The following is a 20,031-nucleotide window of genomic DNA, read 5'->3' as shown; positions in this document are numbered from 1 at the left end:
CTTCAGTTTCCCTCTCTCCCTCCTTTCCCTTCCCTTCCTTGTCCTTCAGTTTCCCTCTCTCCCTCCTTTCCCTTCTCTTCCTTGTCCTTCAGTTTCCCTCTCTCCCTCCTTTCCCTTCCCTTCCTTGTCCTTCAGTTTCCCTCTCTCCCTCTCTCCTCCTTTCTTTTCCCTTCCCTTCCTTGTCCTTCAGTTTACCTCTCTCCCTCCTTTCCCTTCCCTTCCTTGTCCTTCAGTTTCCCTCTCTCCCTCCTTTCCCATCACTTCCTTGTCCTTCAGTTTCCCTCTCTCCCTCCTTTCCCCTCCCTTCCTTGTCCTTCAGTTTCTTCCTTGTCCTTCAGTTTACCTCTCTTCCTTGTTCTTCAGTTTCCCTCTCTCCCTCCTTTCCCTTCTCTTCCTTGTCCTTCAGTTTCCCTCTCTCCCTCCTTTCCCTTCTCTTCCTTGTCCTTCAGTTTCCCTCTCTCCCTCCTTTCCCTTCTCTTCCTTGTCCTTCAGTTTCCCTCTCTCCCTCCTTTCCCCTCCCTTCCTTGTCCTTCAGTTTACCTCTCTCCCTCCTTTCCCTTCCCTTCCTTGTCCTTCAGTTTCCCTCTCTCCCTCCTTTCCCTTCTCTTCCTTGTCCTTCAGTTTCCCTCTCTCCCTCCTTTCCCTTCCCTTCCTTGTCCTTCAGTTTCCCTCTCTCCCTCCTTTCCCTTTCCTTCCTTGTCCTTCAGTTTCCCTCTCTCCCTCCTTTCCCTTCCCTTCCTTGTCCTTCAGTTTCCCTCTCTCCCTCCTTTCCCTTCCCTTCCTTGTCCTTCAGTTTCCATCTCCTCCTTTCCCTTCCCTTCCTTGTCCTTCAGTTTCCCTCTCTCCCTCCTTTCCCTTCCCTTCCTTGTCCTTCAGTTTCCCTCTCTCCCTCCTTTCCCTTCCCTTCCTTGTCCTTCAGTTTCCCTCTCTCCCTCCTTTCCCTTCTCTTCCTTGTCCTTCAGTTTCCCTCTCTCCCTCTCTCCCTCCTTTCCCTTCCATTCCTTCACATCCCCTTGCCCTATTTAATCTGTTTCGGAAGCAGTTCATTGGCACCCACGGTTAGTAAGGTGCTAGCGTGCGTAAATGCCCACTTGCTTGTCATTCTCTCCCATACGTTACTCAAGTATTACGCGTCGCTGCGGCCTTGTCTTCCGGTGTTTGGAGGTCGTGTTTCGTGTCTCTCCCGGAGCTAACTTGACGTGAATCCCCAACGAGCTATTACACTTTTTATTTTTTTCTTATCCTCCACGTGTTACTGAGACTTCGTGGTTGGTGTTTGTATTTCCTGCATCATCGTTGTTCTCTTCTTACGGTAATTCGCGTCTCCCGGGGCTAACTGGACGTGAATCCCCAGCGAGCTAATACACTTTTTTTATATATTTTTTTTTTATCCTCCACGTGTTACTGAGACTTCGTGGCTTGTGTTTGAATCTCCTACATCAACGTTGTGGTCTTGTCTTGCAGTATCTCGTTTTTCCCGTTAAATGAAAATGAAAGTAAATAAGAAGGATAGAAAGGTATACGAACATGAAGTTGAAAAGATAAGAAAAGGTAAGAAAAGATAGGGCGGTAGATAGGTAGTAGGCAGAATTATAATCAATAGGCGTCTTGGGGTAGTTTTTATCATATTAAAGGGCTATTACACTGAGCAAATTTTCCGTGGATCTTCAGTCAAACCACGATTTCCGCTAGCGTGGTTTTCATTTGTTTCTTGTTATTGCTGCTGCTGCTGATGATGATGAGTAATACCGTCGTCCTTCGGTGAAATCTACCATAGCTTTGGAAGATCGTGGACACACCAGAAAACCATGGAGATAATGAGAACCACGCCAGCGGAAATCGTGGTTTGACTGAAGATCCACGGAAAATTTGCCCTGCGTAATAGCCCCTTTATTTTTCCTTCCTCCTCCTTCCATTCCTCAGTTCTCTCTTTCCTCATCTCCAGATTTCATATTCTTGTTTCTTTTACATTATTACTCAGTTGGTTGCATGGCGTAAGGACACACTCAGCTATTACGTGTGTTTTATTCTCTTACACTTATTATATAGATCCTTTGTTGCTGTTTGTATTTAGTGCATCATCGTTGTGGTCTTGTCTTATAAAGTAATTCGTTTCTCCCAGGGTTAGTTAGACGTGAATCCCCTATTATATGTTTTTTCTCCTTCACTTATTATATATGATCCTTGTTTTGTATTTGTATTTGCATCATCGTGTTGTGGTGTGTTATAGTAATTCGTTTTCTCCAATCCCAAAGAGCTATTACACATGTTTTTATCCTCTTACACTTATTATTTAGATCCTTGGTTGTTGTTTGTATTTCGTGCATCATCGTTGTGGTCTTGTCTTATAAAGTAATTCGTTTCTCCCAGGGTTAGTTAGACGTGCATCCCCGAAGAGCTATTACACATGTTTTTATCCTCCACGTGTAAGCTAGCGTGGCGGTTGTGTGTCCTGTGTGGCTGCGACGTTCTCATGCTATATCATTTCTCCGGGTTTCGTTATATGGCGTAAATCCCTACTTAGCTATTACTTGTTTTTTATCCTCCTCCACGTGTTAGTCAGCGTGGTTGTGTGTCCTGTGTGGCTACGACCTTTGATAACAGTTGTAGCGTCCTCCCCCGCCTGGATCTCAGTCAGGGTAAAGTGTTGTAAGGCGTTCTGTGGCTCGTTAGCGCGTCCTGCCTTGTGGTCTGAGATAGATAAAGAAGAGCTGCCGGGAAATCTGGAGAAGGCTTGGTCACACACACACACACACACACACACACACACACACACACACACACACACACACACACACACACACACACTTGGTCCACAAACCCGTCCGTCACTAGAAGAAAAAGAAAGAGAGGATGAAAGAAAGAAATTTTGAAGAAGAAGAAGAAAAGCAAAAGAAAAAGTAGGAGAAAAAGGAGAATTAGGAAGAGGAAGAAAAAGAAGAGACTACTACTACTACAACTACTACTACTACTACTACTACTACTACTACTACTACTACTACTACTACTACTACTACTACTAATAATAATAATAATAATAATAATGATAATAATAATAATAATAAAAATACTCCATATGACCATCCGGAGTCTATGGACCATCCTTTGAAATCTATTCCCTATCCGTTTCGTCCCTGTATTGTCCTCTGTGACCCTTTCCACTGCTCCTCCTCCTCCTCCTCCTCCTCCTCCTCTGCAGTCATACATCCTCCACGCATTCGTACTCTTCCCTCCCCTTCTCTTCACTTCCCCAACAAAAAATAAGAAAAAAAGAAAATAAGTGTAAATAAAGTTCAGTATACACTATTAGTTATCATTAATACTAAATAATTAATAGCAACTCAATTCTTTATCGGGGAATGGAACTTAACTTATACAGTGTCTTGGCGATCGTGAGTCCAGGACGTGATCAGACCATGGTGAATGATGCTCTTCCCTCTCTCCCTCCCTTCCTCCCTCAGTAAGCGGGACACCAGGATGCGTCTGTCTCACTCCTTCCGTCCCCGCCCGGTCACACGCCACGCACGTCACGGCTCTTGTTAACATTTGAACACAACTCCGGGACTTGCAACACTCACCACGAACGTTCCCTTGTATTTTCAGTGTGTTATATTCGTCTTTCCTTGTCTGTCTGTCTCTCTCGTGTGTGTGTCTGTGTGTGTGTGTGTGTGTGTGTGTGTGTGTGTGTGTGTGTGTGTGTGTGTGTTTATTCGTATATGTTTATATATGTTTAATTATTTGTTTTGTATATTATGAAATACTGTATAACTTGGGTGGCATAACATAGTCCCTTGCTATGTATACTATATGCAAATAATTTTCAGGTCCTATTTAAAGCTTCGGCTCACTGGACCTTGCCTAATTACAATGCTTATAATGTATGTAATTTCTCAAACTTATGGCCAATAAACATATCAATCAATATCAATATCCTCGTTATCCTCCTCCTCCTCCTTCTCCTTCTCCTTCCTTCTTTATCTCCTTTTCTCTCCTCTTCCTCCTCCTCCTATTCCTCTCTGTTCTCTCTTCCCTCCCCTTCATTTTTCGTTCATTATTGTTATTTCTCACTTCTCTTCTTCGTATGTTAGTATCCTTTTAACCTTATTCTCTTTTTTCCATTTCTTTATATATATTTACTTCCCTTCTCTATTATTTTTCCCCTCATTCCTCTTCTCTTATTATTATTATTATTATTATTATTATTATTATTATTATTATTATTATTATTATTATTATTATTATTATTATTATTATTATTATTATTATTATTATTATTATTATTATTATTATTATTATTGCTATTATTATTATTATTATTATTATTATTATTATTATTATTATTATTATTATTATTATTATTATTATTATTTCAAACATTTATTTGTCTATCTCCTCCTCCTCCTCCTCCTCCTCCTCCTCGTTCTCTAATACTCTCCACCTCCTTCTCTCTCTCTCCTCTTTCTCCATTTTTTATTTTCTTCCTTTTTACGTTATTTTCCCCTCCACATATATACCTCTTTTTATTCCTTCCGTCCTCTCAGACTCATCTTCTCCTCCTCCTCCTCCTCTTCTCAATTCTCTCTGTTCTCTTCCCTTCTCTCCCTCTCTTCATATTTTCTCCCTCTTAAACTTTTCTCTTTCTCTCCCTTCTTTTTTTTTCATATTATTCTCTCTCCTGCCTCCCTCCCTCTTGCATTCTCTTTGTCTTCCTCCTCCTCCTCCTCCTCCTCCTCCTCCTCCTCTTCCTTTATAGTTCTTCATAATCCTTCTCTTTTTGTTCTTTCCCGCCTCTCGCACACTCAGCCACCTCCTCCTCCTCCTCCTCCTCCTCCTGCATTCGTCCTCTGTGCACCCTTTCTGCTCCTCCTCCTCCTCCTCCTCTGCAGTCATACGTCCCCCACGCATTCGTACCCTTCCCTTCCCTTCCCTTCCCTTCCCTTCCCCTTGTCCTTCATTCTTTCCCTTTCTCCTCTCCTGCCCTTTCCTCCTCTTCCCTTCCTTTCCCCCTCTTAACCCTTCCCCTCCTTCCTTCCCATCCCTTTCTTGTCCTTCAGCTCCCCTCTCTCCCTCTCTTCCTCTACTCTCAAATTCCTTTCTCCTCTTAGCACCGGGAATTCCACAGCATCCTTGAGAGCTATCCCCTTCGCTTTACCCCGGCATCCTGCTTACGTATCTCGGTCTTTTCCTTCCTTCCCATTCTCTCTACGCTATATCTTACTAATTATACTGCTACGGTACCAACATCACGCCCTGGGAAGCTCATTGTGACCATCCTTGATATCTATTCCCTATCCGTTTCGTCCCTGTACTGTCCCGTATTCATCTCAGTAACTGCGTTAGGATCAGTATCACGCCCTGGGGAACTCCGTCAGACCATCCTTGAGATTTATTCCACCGCTGTTTCATATCTGCATTGTCTCCACTTTACATATTTCGTTGTCTGTTCCTTCGTTTCTTTCCTCTTGCCGCCTCTTAAACAGCCTCAGTACCAGTATCAACCCCTGGGGAACTCCGTATGACCATCTTTTGAGATTATTCCCTATCCGTTTCGTCCTTGTACTGTCTTGGTTTCATCTCGGTTCCTTTCCTTCCTTCCTATTCTCTCTACGTATCTTATTAATTCAACAGCGCTAGTACCAGTATCACGCCCTGGGCCTATTCTCTCTACGTATCTTATTAATTCAACAGCGCTAGTACCAGTATCACGCCCTGGGGAACTCCATAAGAACATCCTTGCGGTCTTGTGTTCCCATCGTTTCGTCCCCGCATTGCCCCAGCTTTTTATCTCAATCCCTTCCTTCCTTCCCATCCTCTCGTCGTGTCTTAATTAACAGCCCCGTCACTAGTATCACGCCCTGGGGAACTCCATATGATCATTCTTGAGATCTGTTCCCCCTCCATTTCGTTCCTGTATTGGCCCCGCTCTACATGTTTCGTTGTGTTTTCCTTCCTTCCACTTCTCTTGCCTCTTAATTAACAGTCCCATCACCAGTATCACGCCCTGGGGAACTCCGTATGATCATTCTTGAGATCTGTTCCCCATCCATTTCTTTCCTGTATTGGCCCCACTCTACATGTTTCGTTGTGTTTTCCTTCCTTCTACTTCTCTTGCCTCTTAATGAACAGTCCCATCACCAGTATCACGCCCTGGGGAACTCCGTATGATCATTCTTGAGATCTGTTCCCCCTCCATTTCTTTCCTGTATTGGCCCCGCTCTACATGTTTCGTTGTGTTTTCCTTCCTTCCACTTCGTCTCAGCAACGGTTTCACGCTTTGGGGAACTCCGTATGACATCCTTGAGGCCTGTGCTCCCACGGTTTCGTCCCTGCATTATCTCACCGTCTTTCCTTTCCTTCCTTCCTATTCGTTATTGAGTGAGGCAATGAGTTGACGCCTGCCTGTCCGCTTGACTTGTTTTGCTTGCTTATCGGTTTGTCTGTTGTCATATCCTTCGTCCCCGCTTTGATTTACTACTACTACTACTATTACTACTACTACTACTACTACTACCACTACCATTAGTCCATTACCTCTACTACTACTACTAAACTACTACGAACCTCCTCCTCCTTCTACTAATTTATACTAATACTACTACCACTACCACTATTATTAAGATTACAACTACAAAACTCCTCCTCCTCCTTTTCTCTTACTACTATTACTACTACTACTACTACTGCTGCGGATACTATTACTTCTACTACTTCTACAAAACTCCTCCTCCTTTTCCTCTTACAACAACAATAACAACAACAACACTAACAGCATACACGTGTCGGACATGAGGCAACCCCGTCAGACCCCCTAACGGCGCCCAATAATCTGCCCTCTGCGTCATGTCCTTCACGCGGGGAATTTCTCATGTTATTTTTTTCCCTCCTTGTCATGTTATTTTTTCCTCCTTGTCATGAGATAAAGCGCTATGATGAATCGTTCTCTTTCCTCCCTCCTCTCCCTCTTCCCTCCCTCCTCCCTCCCCTCTTTCCTCCCTCCCCCTTCCCCCCCTCTCTTCCGTACCGCTTCGCTAACAAACAAACATTGACACACACACACACACACACACACACACACACACACGGATGTTGCATGCCGCATTCTCTCTCTCTCTCTCTCTCTCTCTCTCTCTCTCTCTCTCTCTCTCTCTCTCTCTCTCTCTCTCACACACACACACACTCTCACACACACACACACACACACACACACACATATGTAGCCGGTCTTGTAATTGCATTTTCTCTCTCTCTCTCTCTCTCTCTCTCTCTCTCTCTCTCTCTCTCTCTCTCTCTCTCTCTCTCTCTCTCTCTCTCTTTCAGTACCCCGTGAACCCGACGTCTGGCTGCTCATTGCTCGCAAGTGTTTTCATTTTTCTTTTTTTCTTTTTTCCTCATGAGCTCATGCCGCCGCCGCCATCTGCCAGCTAAAAGGAGTCTGTTTAAAGGGAAACCTTGTCGAGTCTGTTTCTAGCTTTTATGAATCGTTTTATGGTGTGTGTGTGTGTGTGTGTGTGTGTTCAGTGGCTATTCGGTCTATATTCTTGTCTCCTTTTCTCTATTCCAGTGTGTTTGAAGTGAGACAATGTTAATTTTTTTTCTATTATTATTATTATTATTATTATTATTATTATTATTATTATTATTATTCCCGTTCCTGCCTCCACGTTTTTGTTTTGTTTTCACTGCTTATCCAGCTAACTTTTTTATACTACCTGTCCTATTTTTCTTTCTCAAAATGTATTAGAGGAAACTCCATAGACAGTGCATGTTGCTCATTCAACCCTTTATCATTGTCAAGATAACCCTTCTACTTTATCTTAGGGAGTTGAAACGTTTGTGTTATTCACCTCATTCGTATTCAGTCGTCGTTTTGTCATCTTTAACCTTTCATTCTTATATGTCAACGAAACGAAATACGGTTGTCAGCTCATCACCATTCAACCTTTTGTCATCATTTATTTAACCTTTCAATTTTATCTTGGAGAATGGAAGCATCTATCTATTCACCTCATTCGTATTGAGTCCTCGGTTTGTCAGCTTAACCTTTTCAATTTTATCTTCGTCACTGAAACCCAACTGTCATCTCATCCCTATTCAACTCTTTATCAATGTCAACGGAAGCCTTCAACTTTATCTTAGGGAATGGAAACGTCTATGTATTTACCTCATTCGTATTGACTCCTCGGTTTGTCAGCTTAACCTTTTCAGTTTTATCTTCGTCACTTAAACCCAACTGTCATCTCATCCCTATTCAACTCTTTATCAATATCAACGGAAGCCTTCAACTTTATCTTAGGGAATGGAAACGTATTATTCACTTCATTGGTATTCAGTCTTCGTTCAGTCATCTTTAACCTTTCATTCCTATATGTCAACGAAACGAAATACCGATGTCAGCTCATCACCGTTCAACCTTTTATTTATCATTATCTATTATTTAACCTTTCAACTGTATCTTGGAAAATGGAAACGTCTTTATATTCACTTCCTTCCGTCCTACTCATTCCTCGCTTTGTCATGATAACCTTTCATTTTCGTCTTCAGTGAAACCCAATTATTTATTGTCTCATTCCTATTCAACAAACGAAAATCTAAATTGTTCCAAAATAGTCACCAACAAAATCAACAAAAGAAGAAAATATAGCTAATTGCAATCACTAAAAAGAAGAAAATAAGACTAAGTATAATCACTCTCCCAAACTGATCTGCGAATTATTACAAAAAAAAAAAAAAGTCGAAAATCTTAATGGGTTCAGAAGAGTCAAGAGATTTAACAAAAGAAGAACAAGACTAATTGCAATCTCAACCATTTATCATTGTCCATTTAACCCTTCAGCTTCATCTTCATCACCTGGACTCGTATATATAGTCAGGTCATCAGTCAAGCATTCATCTGTCAATTTTACGTTTCACCTTTATCTCAGTCAATTAATCCAACCTGTCATTTCCTTTCCCCAAGCTTTTATCTGTCAATTTTACCTTTCAACTTTATCTTCGTCAGTGATACCCAGCTGTCAACTCCTTCCCATTCAACAGTCGGTCTTTTTATGTCAAGTTTATCTCAAGAGGGGAGCATCAAGATATCTTTTTTTTATAACTAAACTAATAAACTCCTTTTTTGCCTCTTTTTTAATCTGTGCTCGAGCAGGTTTTTAGTATTCTTGTTAGCGTCTTTGTTTGCATCCTTTGCCGAATGTATATAAAGAGAAAAAAACTTATCAACTTCAACGTAGTCTTATTCCCAATTAACCTCCTTTTCATCTTCATCCTTCACTCTTCCCTCGGTTAAACTCTTTACTACACTGTGCATGATTGTTGGGGTCTTAGTTTGTATCCTTTACCGTATAGAGGAAAACAAAAGTTAATCAATTTCAACGTTATCGTATTCCCATTCAGCCCTCCTCTTCATTTTAACCCTTCACTCTTATCTCGGTCCATTGAACTCTTTACTCTTTAAATGCATGCTTTTCCGAGTCTTAGTTTGCTTTCTTTACTGTATATAGAAAAACAAAACAAAAAATATCAACTTCAACTTAATCTCATTCCCATTCAACCTCCTTTTACATATCTCGGACAGTTGAACTTTTTACTGCACTGTGTATGCTGGTTTGGGTCTTGCTTTGCCTCCTTTACTGCTTATATATAGTAAAACGAAATCTAATCAACGTTATCTCATTCCCATTCAACCTCCTTTTCATTTTAACCCTTCACTCTTATCTCGGCCAATTGAACTCTTTACTCCATAGCGTATCTTCGCCAACTCATTCCCGGCATCGTGTTGTCATCCGCAATATCCTTATCAGTGTTTATGTCACACGACCCACCACCACCACCACCGGCCCTGCCCCTTCCAGCCGTTCTTTGTACCCTCCGACCCTCACACATGCTCGCACGACGCTGCACAGACTCGGCATTTTGTATTAGAGGTCCATTAAGTGACGGTCAGACTTCCCTTGCAGCTAGACACCCAAGCAAACACAGCCAACTCCCTTTGTTTACACATCATCAGTATCGTCATTATCATCAATCGTTGAAAGTTCACTGCATAACAAAAGGCTTTCCCAGTGCACTCCTGCTCTGACAAAGGTTCTGATATCATCCCCTGACTTGGTTCTCTCTTTCATATTCAAGGTTCTTCTTTCATTTCTGGTTCTCTGTCTAGTGTTAGTGTTCTCCATCCTCCCCCGGCAAAGGTTCTGATTCCATTCCTCAATCTGGTTCTCCCTGTCTGATGTTAGTTTTCTGCATCCTGCTCCGGCAAACGTTCTGGCTTCAATCCTATACCTGGTTCTCTGTCTAGTGTTAATGTTGTCCAGCCTGCTTCGGCAAAGGTTCTGATTTCATCCCTTCACCTGGTTCGTTCTGTCTGATGTTAGTGTCCTCCATCCTGCTCCGTCAAAGGTTCTAATTCCATCCCTCCACCTGGTTCTCTCTGTCTAGTGTTAGTGTTCTTCATCCTGCTCCGGCAAAGGTTCTAATTCCATCCCTCCTGGTTCTCTCTGTCTAGTGTTAGTGTTCTTCATCCTGCTCCGGCAAAGGTTCTAATTCCATCCCTCCTGGTTCTCTCTGTCTAGTGTTAGTGTTCTTCACCCCGCTCCGGCAAAGGTTCTGATCTCATCCCTTCATCTAGTTCTCTCTATTTGATGATAACGCCCTTCATCTTAATCCGACAAAGTTTCTAATTGCATGTCTCTCTGTCGGCCCAGACTTTACAATTTCCGGGTTGGCATTGATTCACTTTGCTTGTCTGTTATCAGTTCCACGCACCAATGTTCGGGTTTCTCTCATCGCGACCTAGTTTTATTTTTAGCGTTTCACTCGTGACTCATTTTGAAGCCACTTGACAATTAATACTAAGAACTGAGAATCTTCCGCCGTCTGGTGATGAGTTATCGATCGGTGAGGAATTTGTGACCCAGTGGCGGGGAGTAGAAGTAAGGAGAGGAAGGGGCGGAGGAGAACGAGGAGGGAAGGAAGAAAGGGAGGGAAGATAATACTAAGGGCTGTCTGTCTTCCGCCGTTTGGTACTGAGGCATCTTTTTGTAACGAAATAACATTTAGGTAATCCTGAGCTTTACCACATTCCGTATACTCCACCAGCTGGCTCACTTACTGTGTGAATGAACCCCCACCGCCCCCCCAGTGTACTCCCCAGCTGGCTAACTGTGTGAATGAACCCCCACCGCCCTCCCAGTGTACTCCCCAGCTGGCTAACTGTGTGAATGAACCCCCACCGCCCCCCAGTGTACTCCCCAGCTGGCTAACTGTGTGCATGAACCCCCACCGCCCCCCCAGTGTACTCCCCAGCTGGCTCACTGTGTGCATGAACCCCCACCGCCCCCCAGTGTACTCCCCAGCTGGCTCACTTACTGTGTGAATGAACCCCCCCCCCCCCCCCAGTGTACTCCCCAGCTGGCTCACTGTGTGAATGAACCCTCACCGCCCCCCAGTGTACTCCCCAGCTGGCTAACTGTGTGAATGAACCCCCACCGCCCTCCCAGTGTACTCCCCAGCTGGCTAACTGTGTGAATGAACCCCACCGCCCCCAGTGTACTCCCCAGCTGGCTAACTGTGTGAATGAACCCTCACCGCCCCCCAGTGTACTCCCCAGCTGGCTCACTGTGTGAATGAACCCCACCGCCCCCAGTGTACTCCCCAGCTGGCTAACTGTGTGAATGAACCCCCACCGCCCCCCAGTGTACTCCCCAGCTGGCTAACTGTGTGAATGAACCCTCACCGCACCCCCAGTGTACTCCCCAGCTGGCTAACTGTGTGAATGAACCCCACTGCCCCCAGTGTACTCCCCAGCTGGCTCACTTACTGTGTGAATGAACCCCCCCCGCCCCCCAGTGTACTCCCCAGCTGGCTCACTGTGTGAATGAACCCACACCGCCCCCCCGTGTACTCCCCCGCGGGCGCACAGTGTGAATGTACCCCACCGCCCCAGTGTACTCCCCAGCTGGCTAACTGTGAATGAACCCCTCACCGCCCCCAGTGTACTCCCAGCTGGCTAACTGTGTGAATGAACCCCCACCGCCCCCCCCAGTGTACTCCCCGGCTGGCTCACTGTGTGAACCTCAACCTCACCGCCCCCAGTGTACTCCCCAGCTGGCTCACTGTGTGAATGAACCCTCACCGCCCCCCAGTGTACTCCCCAGCTGGCTCACTGTGTGAATGAACCCTCACCGCCCCCCAGTGTACTCCCCAGCTGGCTCACTGTGTGAATGAACCCCCACCGCCCCCCAGTGTACTCCCCAGCTGGCTCACTGTGTGCATGAACCCTCACCGCCCCCCAGTGTACTCCCCAGCTGGCTCACTGTGTGAATGAACCCCACCGCCCTCCAGTGTACTCCCCAGCTGGCTCACTGTGTGAATGAACCCTCACCGCCCTCCCAGTGTACTCCCAGCTGGCTCACTGTGTGAATGAACCCTCACCCTCCCAGTGTACTCCCCAGCTGGCTAACTGTGAATGAACCCCCACCGCCCCCAGTGTACTCCCCAGCTGGCTAACTGTGTGCATGAACCCTCACCACCCCCCAGTGTACTCCCCAGCTGGCTCACTGTGTTAATAAACCCTCAACCCTCACCACCCCCCAGTGTACTCCCCAGCTGGCTCACTGTGTGAATGAACCCCCTGCCGCCCCAGTGTACTCCCCAGCTGGCTCACTGTGTGAATGAACCCCTGCCCCCAGTGCTCCCCAGCTGGCTCACTGTGTGCATGAACCCCCACCCCCCCCCACTGTACACCCCACCTGGCTCACTGTGAATGAACCTCAACCTCACCGCCCCCAGTGTACTCCCCAGCTGGCTCACTGTGTGAATGAACCCTCACCGCCCCAGTGTACTCCCCAGCTGGCTCACTGTGTGAATGAACCCCCTCACCGCCCCAGTGTACTCCCCAGCTGGCTCACTGTGTGCATGAACCCCCACCGCCCCAGTGTACTCCCCAGCTGGCTCACTGTGTGAATGAACCCTCACCGCCCCCAGTGTACTCCCCAGCTGGCTCACTGTGTGAATGAACCCTCACCGCCCTCCCAGTGTACTCCCCAGCTGGCTAACTGTGTGAATGAACCCCCACCGCCCCCCAGTGTACTCCCCAGCTGGCTCACTGTGTGAATGAACCCTCACCGCCCCCAGTGTACTCCCCAGCTGGCTCAGTGTGTGAATGAACCCCACCGCCCCCCAGTGTACTCCCCAGCTGGCTGACTGTGTGCATGAACCCCCCCCCCAGTGCACTCCCCAGCTGGCTCACTGTGTGCATGAACCCTCACCGCCCCCAGTGTACTCCCCAGCTGGCTCACTGTGTGAATGAACCCTCACCGCCCCCAGTGTACTCCCAGCTGGCTGACTGTGTGCATGAACCCCCCCCTCAGTGCACTCCCCAGCTGGCTCACTGTGTGCATGAACCTCACCGCCCCCCAGTGTACTCCCCAGGTGGCTCACTGTGTGAATGAACCCCCCCAGTGTACTCCCCAGCTGGCTCACTGTGTGAATGAACCCTCACCGCCGCCTCAGTGTACTCCCCAGCTGGCTCACTGTGTGCATGAACCCTCACCGCCGCCTCAGTGTACTCCCCAGCTGGCTCACTGTGTGAATGAACCCCCCCCAGTGTACTCCCCAGCTGGCTCACTGTGTGCATGAACCCTCACCGCCGCCTCAGTGTACTCCCCAGCTGGCTCACTGTGTGAATGAACCCTCAACCCTCACCGCCCCCCCAGTGTACTCCCCAGCTGGCTCACTGTGTGAATGAACCCTCAACCCTCATCCCCCCCAGTGTACTCCCCAGCTGGCTCACTGTGTGAATGAACCCTCAACCCTCACCGCCCCCCAGTGTACTCCCCAGCTGGCTCACTGTGTGAATGAACCCTCAACCCTCACCGCCCCCCCAGTGTACTCCCCAGCTGGCTCACTGTGTGCATGAACCCTCACCGCCGCCTCAGTGTACTCCCCAGCTGGCTCACTGTGTGAATGAACCCTCACCATCTCTCATCTCGGTGTATACACATCAGATGTGTTTAGTCTCTTCCCTCCTGACTCAGCACCCCTGCGCCGTGCTCCGCCCGGCTGTGTGAGGTACTTTATTAACTACCTGGGTGTGGGATTTGGAATCATAGAGAAGTTAATCTTTGTCATTTATTAACAATACATTTAAAATATATTTTTATATATATACGTACAATATTTATTTATATGGACTTAGGTTGGACACGTCAGGTATCTGCCGCTGATTGTGCATTAAATACAACATGGAATGTACAGGATGAGGGAGTCGTGGTGACTAGAGCGTGGTCCCGGAGGCCCGAGGGACCCCGGCCCACAATACTGAGCGGCGGCGGCGGGGAGCCCTGAGATCGGTGGGCCGGAGCCCTTGGCTGCTCCTCACTAGCAGAAGTTGAGGAACTCGGCGACGATGTCGTCGATGGGCTTGCCGCGCCAGCCGAACTTAGCCCACATCTCCTGGTCCGGGACGCTACACTCCAGCAGCAGCCTGAGGTTGACCTTGATGCGGTCCATGGGGGAGAGCGAGGGCTCCTTGCAGGGCTGGGAGCCCATCAGCTGCAGCGTGCGCATCAGCACCTCGTCGGTGGAGGTGCTGGGGTGGCCAAGGCGCGCCAGGCGCTCGCGGCCGATCAGCGCCTCCAGCACGCGCTGTACCGTGTCGATGAAGACGCGCTCGCGCTTGTGGCGCACCTCCTCCCGCCGCAGGTGCTCCTCCAGCTGCTGCTGCTTGCGGCGGATGGCCTCCTGCTCCTCCAGCAGGCTCTGCTCCGTCTTCCGCTGCAGACGCAACAGTATCTCGTAGGGGTAGGAGACGCGTTCGCCCGTCTCGGTGGTGAGCGTGAGGCGCGGCGAGGAAGACTCAGCGCGCGGCGCCACCAGGTCGGGGTAGAGGCGCCTCAGCAACATGTTGTAGTCGATGGGCTGCGAGTGTGAGAGCGGCGGCTCCATGAGGTGGGGCGGGGTTACAGCAGGTCCAGCAGGGACTGGAGATCGAGGTGGGGAGAGAGTGTCACTGACGGGGCTAGCGCCTCGACCGCTGTCATCACTGATGTATCCAGGGGATCGAGAGCCGAGGCTGTCGCCTCCATAGCATGTATACACCTCGGGTCCGTTGGCGACAGGGGCCTCGAGGGAGGTTCTTCGGAAGTCACGAAATGTCAGCTGCTGCTGGTGAGGGTGCGGCAGCGGGTGCTGTTGGTCCATGGAGTCGCTGTCCCAGGAGGCCGCCGGCGAGGGGTTGATGGGCGGCGAGTTGGAGGTGCTGGACGAGGAAGATTCCTGCACGTCCACCAACTCGGGCTCCCGCGGGGGAGGAGAGGGCTTCCAGTGTCGCTCCGGGGGCGGGGGCAGCGCGGAGGTCTGGGGGCGGCTGGACTGACAGGGCTGCTGGTGGGTCTGGGTGGTGTGGCTGCTGTGGTCCCTGATGTGGCGGTCGAGCGCCTTGCGGGAGCTGAAGAACTCCTCGCACAGCGTGCACTTGTACAGCTTCTCTCCCAGGTGCGACATCTTGTGCATCTTGAGCACGTGGTTGTAGCCGAAAGTTTTGCCGCACACGTCGCATTCGTACGGCTTCTCCCCCGTGTGCGTGCGGATGTGCACCTTGAGCTGCTTGGAGCAAGTGAAGCCCTTCTGGCAGTACTCGCACGTGTACGGCTTCTCCCCCGTGTGAGCGCGCATGTGGATCACCAGCTGGCCGGACTGCACGAAGGTCTTCCCGCACACCTGTAACAAAGAGAACACAACGGTCACTCGAGGCGGACAACGGCACCGTGACCTCGCTAACTATTGCCAATAACAGATACCCGGCAAGATAACTCGGCCCTAACTCAGCCCCGACGCCAGACTCAATTTGAGCCTATCTGGCGTCCTGACCCCCCCACCCCCCGCATACTGGCAGAGACCCCATCAGTCTCCTAGCACACAGCCCCTGAAAAAGGCGCCCCGGTACCCACCTCGCACTTGTGGGGCCGCTCGCCGGTGTGGGTTCGCATGTGGCGGTGCAGCTTGCCGGAGTGCTCGAAGGACCGGTCGCAGATGTTGCACTTGTAGGGCCGCTCCTTGGTGTGGATGCGGCGGTGCACGTTCAGGTTCTCCTTCACGCTGAACGTCTTCTCGCAGAACTCACACCTGGGGACAAAGGAGAGGGAAAACATGAGTACTGGTTGTCGCTCTCTCTCCCTCGGACACACACACACACACACACACACACACACACAGACAGCTCGCGCGCCACCCTGACCTACCCTCACCTTCACCCTTCCTCCCCCTTGCCTGAGCCCGTCCAATGGTAACCTAATTGCCCGCCGCCCATCCGTCACCTCTTGATCATTAACCATTGCCGTCAAGCACTTGGTGGGAACGGTCGCATCGTTAACAGTTGTATCATAAACCATGACCCAATTGCATACTGGCGTAAGGCTGGTAATCTCTCTTTGTGGCGGCTGGCAGGCTGCCTAAAGCTCCTCATGTCCCGCCCTCGGCACGTAGCACACACACACACACACACACTCACGTCCATCAGCCCGCCTAACCACCACCTGCCACACCACGGCCTTCCTCACTCGGGTCATGCCACACGCTCCGAGATGAAACCTGCCTGCCTACCCGCTCACTGCATTCTCTCTCTCTCTCTCTCTCTCTCTCTCTCTCTCTCTCTCTCTCTCTCCACTTCCCTTCCTTTCTTTCTCTCCCCTTCTCTTCCTTTCCTTTCCCTTTCCTTCTGTTCTGTTCACTTCAATATCCACGTCTCTCTCTCTCTCTCTCTCTCTCTCTCTCTCTCTCTCTCTCTCTCTCTCGTATACTCACTTGAATGGCTTTTCTCCGGTGTGAACGCGGTGGTGTCGTGCCAGCCTGGCCGGGATGGCGAAACCCTTGCCGCAGATCTTGCACTGGTACGGCGGCTCGGAGCTGGTGGGCATCCTCATGGCCTCGCGGGGGCCCTCAGGGGCCTCCATGGGGCCGGCGACTGGGTGTAGGGGCTGCTGGGGCTGCTGCTGGGGCATGGGGGCGTACTGGGGCTGGGGCTGGGACTGGGACTGGGGCTGGGGCTGGGGCACGGTGTTGGGGGGGTAGGCGTGGTCCACATCCATGACCACGGGGTAAGGTGATGCGCTAAGAGTGGGCGGCAGCATGGCCATGTCTACCTGGGGAGGAGGAAAGGCAGGTGTTACGAGGGCTTATGACAACACTCAAATCTCCTAACGATAGTATTTCAAAGTGGAACAGCATCTTAGAGTAACCCTACAACAGTTAACTCTCCTAACGTAAGTATTTCGCGGCGGAACGGCATCTTAGAGCAACAGTAAAAAGAAACCTAAAAATAACTCACTCTTGAAACTCAACTCTTCTAACCTTAGTATTTCACGGTGGAACGGCATCTAAGAGCATCAGTAACCTCGAGAATGAACCTCAAAATAACCCATCCTTGAATTTTTATCTCGTGCATACATAGAGCTACGGTACTGCTACTACCCCAATGAACTCTCGCTAATCTCTTCCAACTTTAGTATGTAACAGTGAAACGGCATTTAAGAGCAATAGCAATGAGAATGAACCTAAAAATAACTCATCCTTGATCCTAATCCCTCGTGCATACTCCTACTACCAGTGCGACCCCGAGGAACTCCCGCCTAATATGCATGGTTCCCTTTACGAGTGACTTTGAGGGCCCTTATGTGCACGGACACGCTCATTGTGTGTACCTAACGCTGCATCCCTTGACAGTAACCTTAAGGGGACATTTGCCTCCTTATAGAAACATCCCCACGAAAAGTTTAAAGGAATTGCAACTGAAGATGATAATGATAATACGACTCTCAGAGATATACCTATGAAAGAATGTGATGTTTGTTTTATGTATTTAGAGGGAATGGACTGAAGAAGGCTTGGCTAGTGTGGCAATAAACAGTAATATAAAAATCAGCATCCTAAGATGGCTGATAACACAACCCTTAGAAATATATGAAGGAAAGAACGTCATGTTTATCTAATCTATTTAGAAATGCATATAAGAAGGCTTGGATAGAGTAGCGATAGACAGCTAAATAGGAACCAATAGCATGGGATAGATTACACAATGCTATGTATATTGAGTTGGGTCAAGAACTTTATCCTCCTAACATGTCTTACGAGAATGACATCAACGCTTCAGGCAATAAGGGTGACTAACGCATGCACCGGGGCCAGCCACCAGCTCAACGCGCCCCCCCTCCTCCTTTCCTCTCCCTCCCCCTCCTGACCTCCTTCCTTCCTCACTCCCTCCCTCCCTTCCTCTCTCTCTGGTCCTGAATAACTTAAAGAGCTCGGGGGAAGATTTGTGCTTGCGTTTGTTTGTTTCGTTGCCAAGTCTTTAGTTAGCATGTTCCGGCCTGCTGGTTTCCCTGGTTTATCTATTTGTGTGTGTGTGTGTGTGTGTGTGTGTGTGTGTGTGTGTGTGTGATCGCCAAGAATTCTGTACCAAGGCTCAGATGAGTTTAATGTTTGTTTACTGAGTATTTGAGGTGACTGCTAACTTATTCTTTCTGTGTGTGTGTGTGTGTGTGTGTGTGTGTGTGTTTAGCCCTGCACACACTTCCGCCTCACCTTCTCGTGTTCTAAGACGCCCGACTTTCACCCTGCCTTCTCTCTCTCTCTCTCTCTCTCTCTCTCTCTCTCTCACACACACACACACACAGAGTTCGACGTGCGGGAAATACCACCGAGTCTGTACATGTTAAACTTCACAAAATCACACTAAAACGTTAAAATTATTCTTTGTATTCTGCTGCAGATGCTCACAAGTCCACTAATCAACCTTCAAACACACAAACACATTCGTCCGCCTGTTTATCGCGCCTTGTATTCGCACATTCATCGCATGTAAGTTGTTTCTTCTCAAAGTACACTCACAGAATCATGTTTCGTACAAGTTATTCACACTCCATCACCGCCGAGGACAGCTTCCCATACTCACCAAAAGGTATTCCTGAAGAAGTTAGTGTTGCGTCCAGCGAGTTCAGAGTTGCTTCACTGGGCACAACTGTCAACCATGTTCCTCCAAGAGCGCGGGTGCTGTGTGGGGCACACTGTCCACTCGCCAAGTAAGAGTCTCCAAAGGGCTAATGCTCACTGAGGACGTGCACAGGCGATACTACTCCTTCTCTCTCCTAGGACACACATATATGCCGAGCCTTCACACAAGCGCAGAAGATTCGTTCTGACTAGCCTCACCTTGGCCCGCCCTGGCACCCTCGCGCGCAGCACTCTCGTACTGCATGGCGTACCATTGCTTCCTCCGCACCCCTGCCCCCTGGAGCAGTGCGGCCAGGCCCAGAGGGGAAGGTCATGGGGGTTGCACGAGCACCTTGTTTTATTGTCCCGTGCGTGGGCAAGGATAGGGAGACTGGGTCTGAATCGCTTTTGGTCGTGCGTGTGGCAGCGCGGCTTGAGGGTAACTGAGGACTCGTGGCTCAGGCGGTGCGGGGCGGACGGAGCCCTGCTCGTGTAAGCTAACTGGGTGCATTGGTGCAATACGTTTATTTCTTTGAGACGCAGGCCACTACGGGGACCTGAATGGCACTTACACACACGGGCCTTGTGCACCTAGAGCCTTTGTCTCGTCCCATTCACCTTGCAAGCAAATGATACACCTAAAATTCACTTCCAGGGCATGGTGTCGGCTAGATTTGGCAACCTCGCCACGAGTACACCCACACAAGTATATATTTATGACGTATCGGCAGGTGTAAACCCGCCGCTGATTGTGTTGCAGTAATCTCCACATCGCCACAGATGCATGCACGCAGCGCGATGGCCAGGCAGGGCGCGGCGGCTGGGGACGAGGCAGAGCTGGGGGCGCGTGTGTATGGGGTGGGGGGGGGGGGAGTGTTATGTATGGATGAGGGAACGTGTGTGTGAATAAATAAATAGATCAACACACACACACACACACACACACATGCAGGTGCTGTAGCTTCCTCGAGTCATGAATTCTCTTAACGTGTTCTGTTCCTGCCTGTGAATGTTTCCCTTGCCTGCCGCGGGCTGTTGGGGGGG

General features: G+C 48.9%; 2 protein-coding genes across 3 annotated transcripts in view; one reads left to right on the top strand and one right to left on the bottom strand.

The window, feature by feature from the left end:
• LOC127000941 (uncharacterized) overlaps nucleotides 1–13,918 on the top strand; it is a 39,069-nt gene extending 25,151 nt beyond the window's left edge. Inside the window, exons 2-5 of the mRNA XM_050865118.1 lie at nucleotides 12,044–12,144; nucleotides 12,595–12,665; nucleotides 13,338–13,443; nucleotides 13,772–13,918. Coding sequence (XP_050721075.1) covers nucleotides 12,044–12,144; nucleotides 12,595–12,665; nucleotides 13,338–13,443; nucleotides 13,772–13,918 — 425 coding nt within the window. The remainder of the gene's footprint in view (nucleotides 1–12,043; nucleotides 12,145–12,594; nucleotides 12,666–13,337; nucleotides 13,444–13,771) is intronic.
• Nucleotides 13,919–14,116: 198 nt separating this feature from the next.
• LOC127000481 (Krueppel homolog 1-like) lies at nucleotides 14,117–19,201 on the bottom strand. Of its 2 annotated transcripts, none has more exons than XM_050864204.1 (4): nucleotides 18,950–19,201; nucleotides 16,804–17,141; nucleotides 15,951–16,125; nucleotides 14,117–15,720 (listed from the first exon to the last, which is right to left on the bottom strand). In XM_050864204.1, the coding sequence occupies exons 2-4, from the start codon at nucleotides 17,133–17,135 to the stop codon at nucleotides 14,380–14,382; spliced, it is 1,848 nt and encodes a 615-aa protein (XP_050720161.1). In that variant the 5' UTR covers nucleotides 17,136–17,141; nucleotides 18,950–19,201; the 3' UTR covers nucleotides 14,117–14,379. The 2 variants fall into 2 exon arrangements, with proteins under 2 accessions (XP_050720161.1, XP_050720162.1); XM_050864205.1 differs by having other exon boundaries at nucleotides 16,804–17,137.
• Between the last annotated feature and the right edge of the window lie 830 nt (nucleotides 19,202–20,031).

This window comes from Eriocheir sinensis, chromosome 19 (genome assembly GCF_024679095.1).
Source record: "Eriocheir sinensis breed Jianghai 21 chromosome 19, ASM2467909v1, whole genome shotgun sequence".
NCBI classification, from domain to species: Eukaryota; Metazoa; Arthropoda; class Malacostraca; order Decapoda; family Varunidae; genus Eriocheir; species Eriocheir sinensis.
This window is presented reverse-complemented; position numbering and strand designations above follow the sequence as displayed.

Bases quoted from the DNA above. Each gene is read 5' to 3' on its own strand.
- LOC127000481 (XM_050864204.1), bottom strand. From the start codon at position 17,135: ATGGCCATGCTGCCGCCCACTCTTAGCGCATCACCTTACCCCGTGGTC. The intron at 16,126-16,803 runs GTGAGTATACGA...CTTTGTCCCCAG, and splicing joins ACCGGAGAAAAGCCATTCAA to GTGTGAGTTCTGCGAGAAGA. The intron at 15,721-15,950 runs GTGGGTACCGGG...TCTTTGTTACAG, and splicing joins AGCGGCCCCACAAGTGCGAG to GTGTGCGGGAAGACCTTCGT.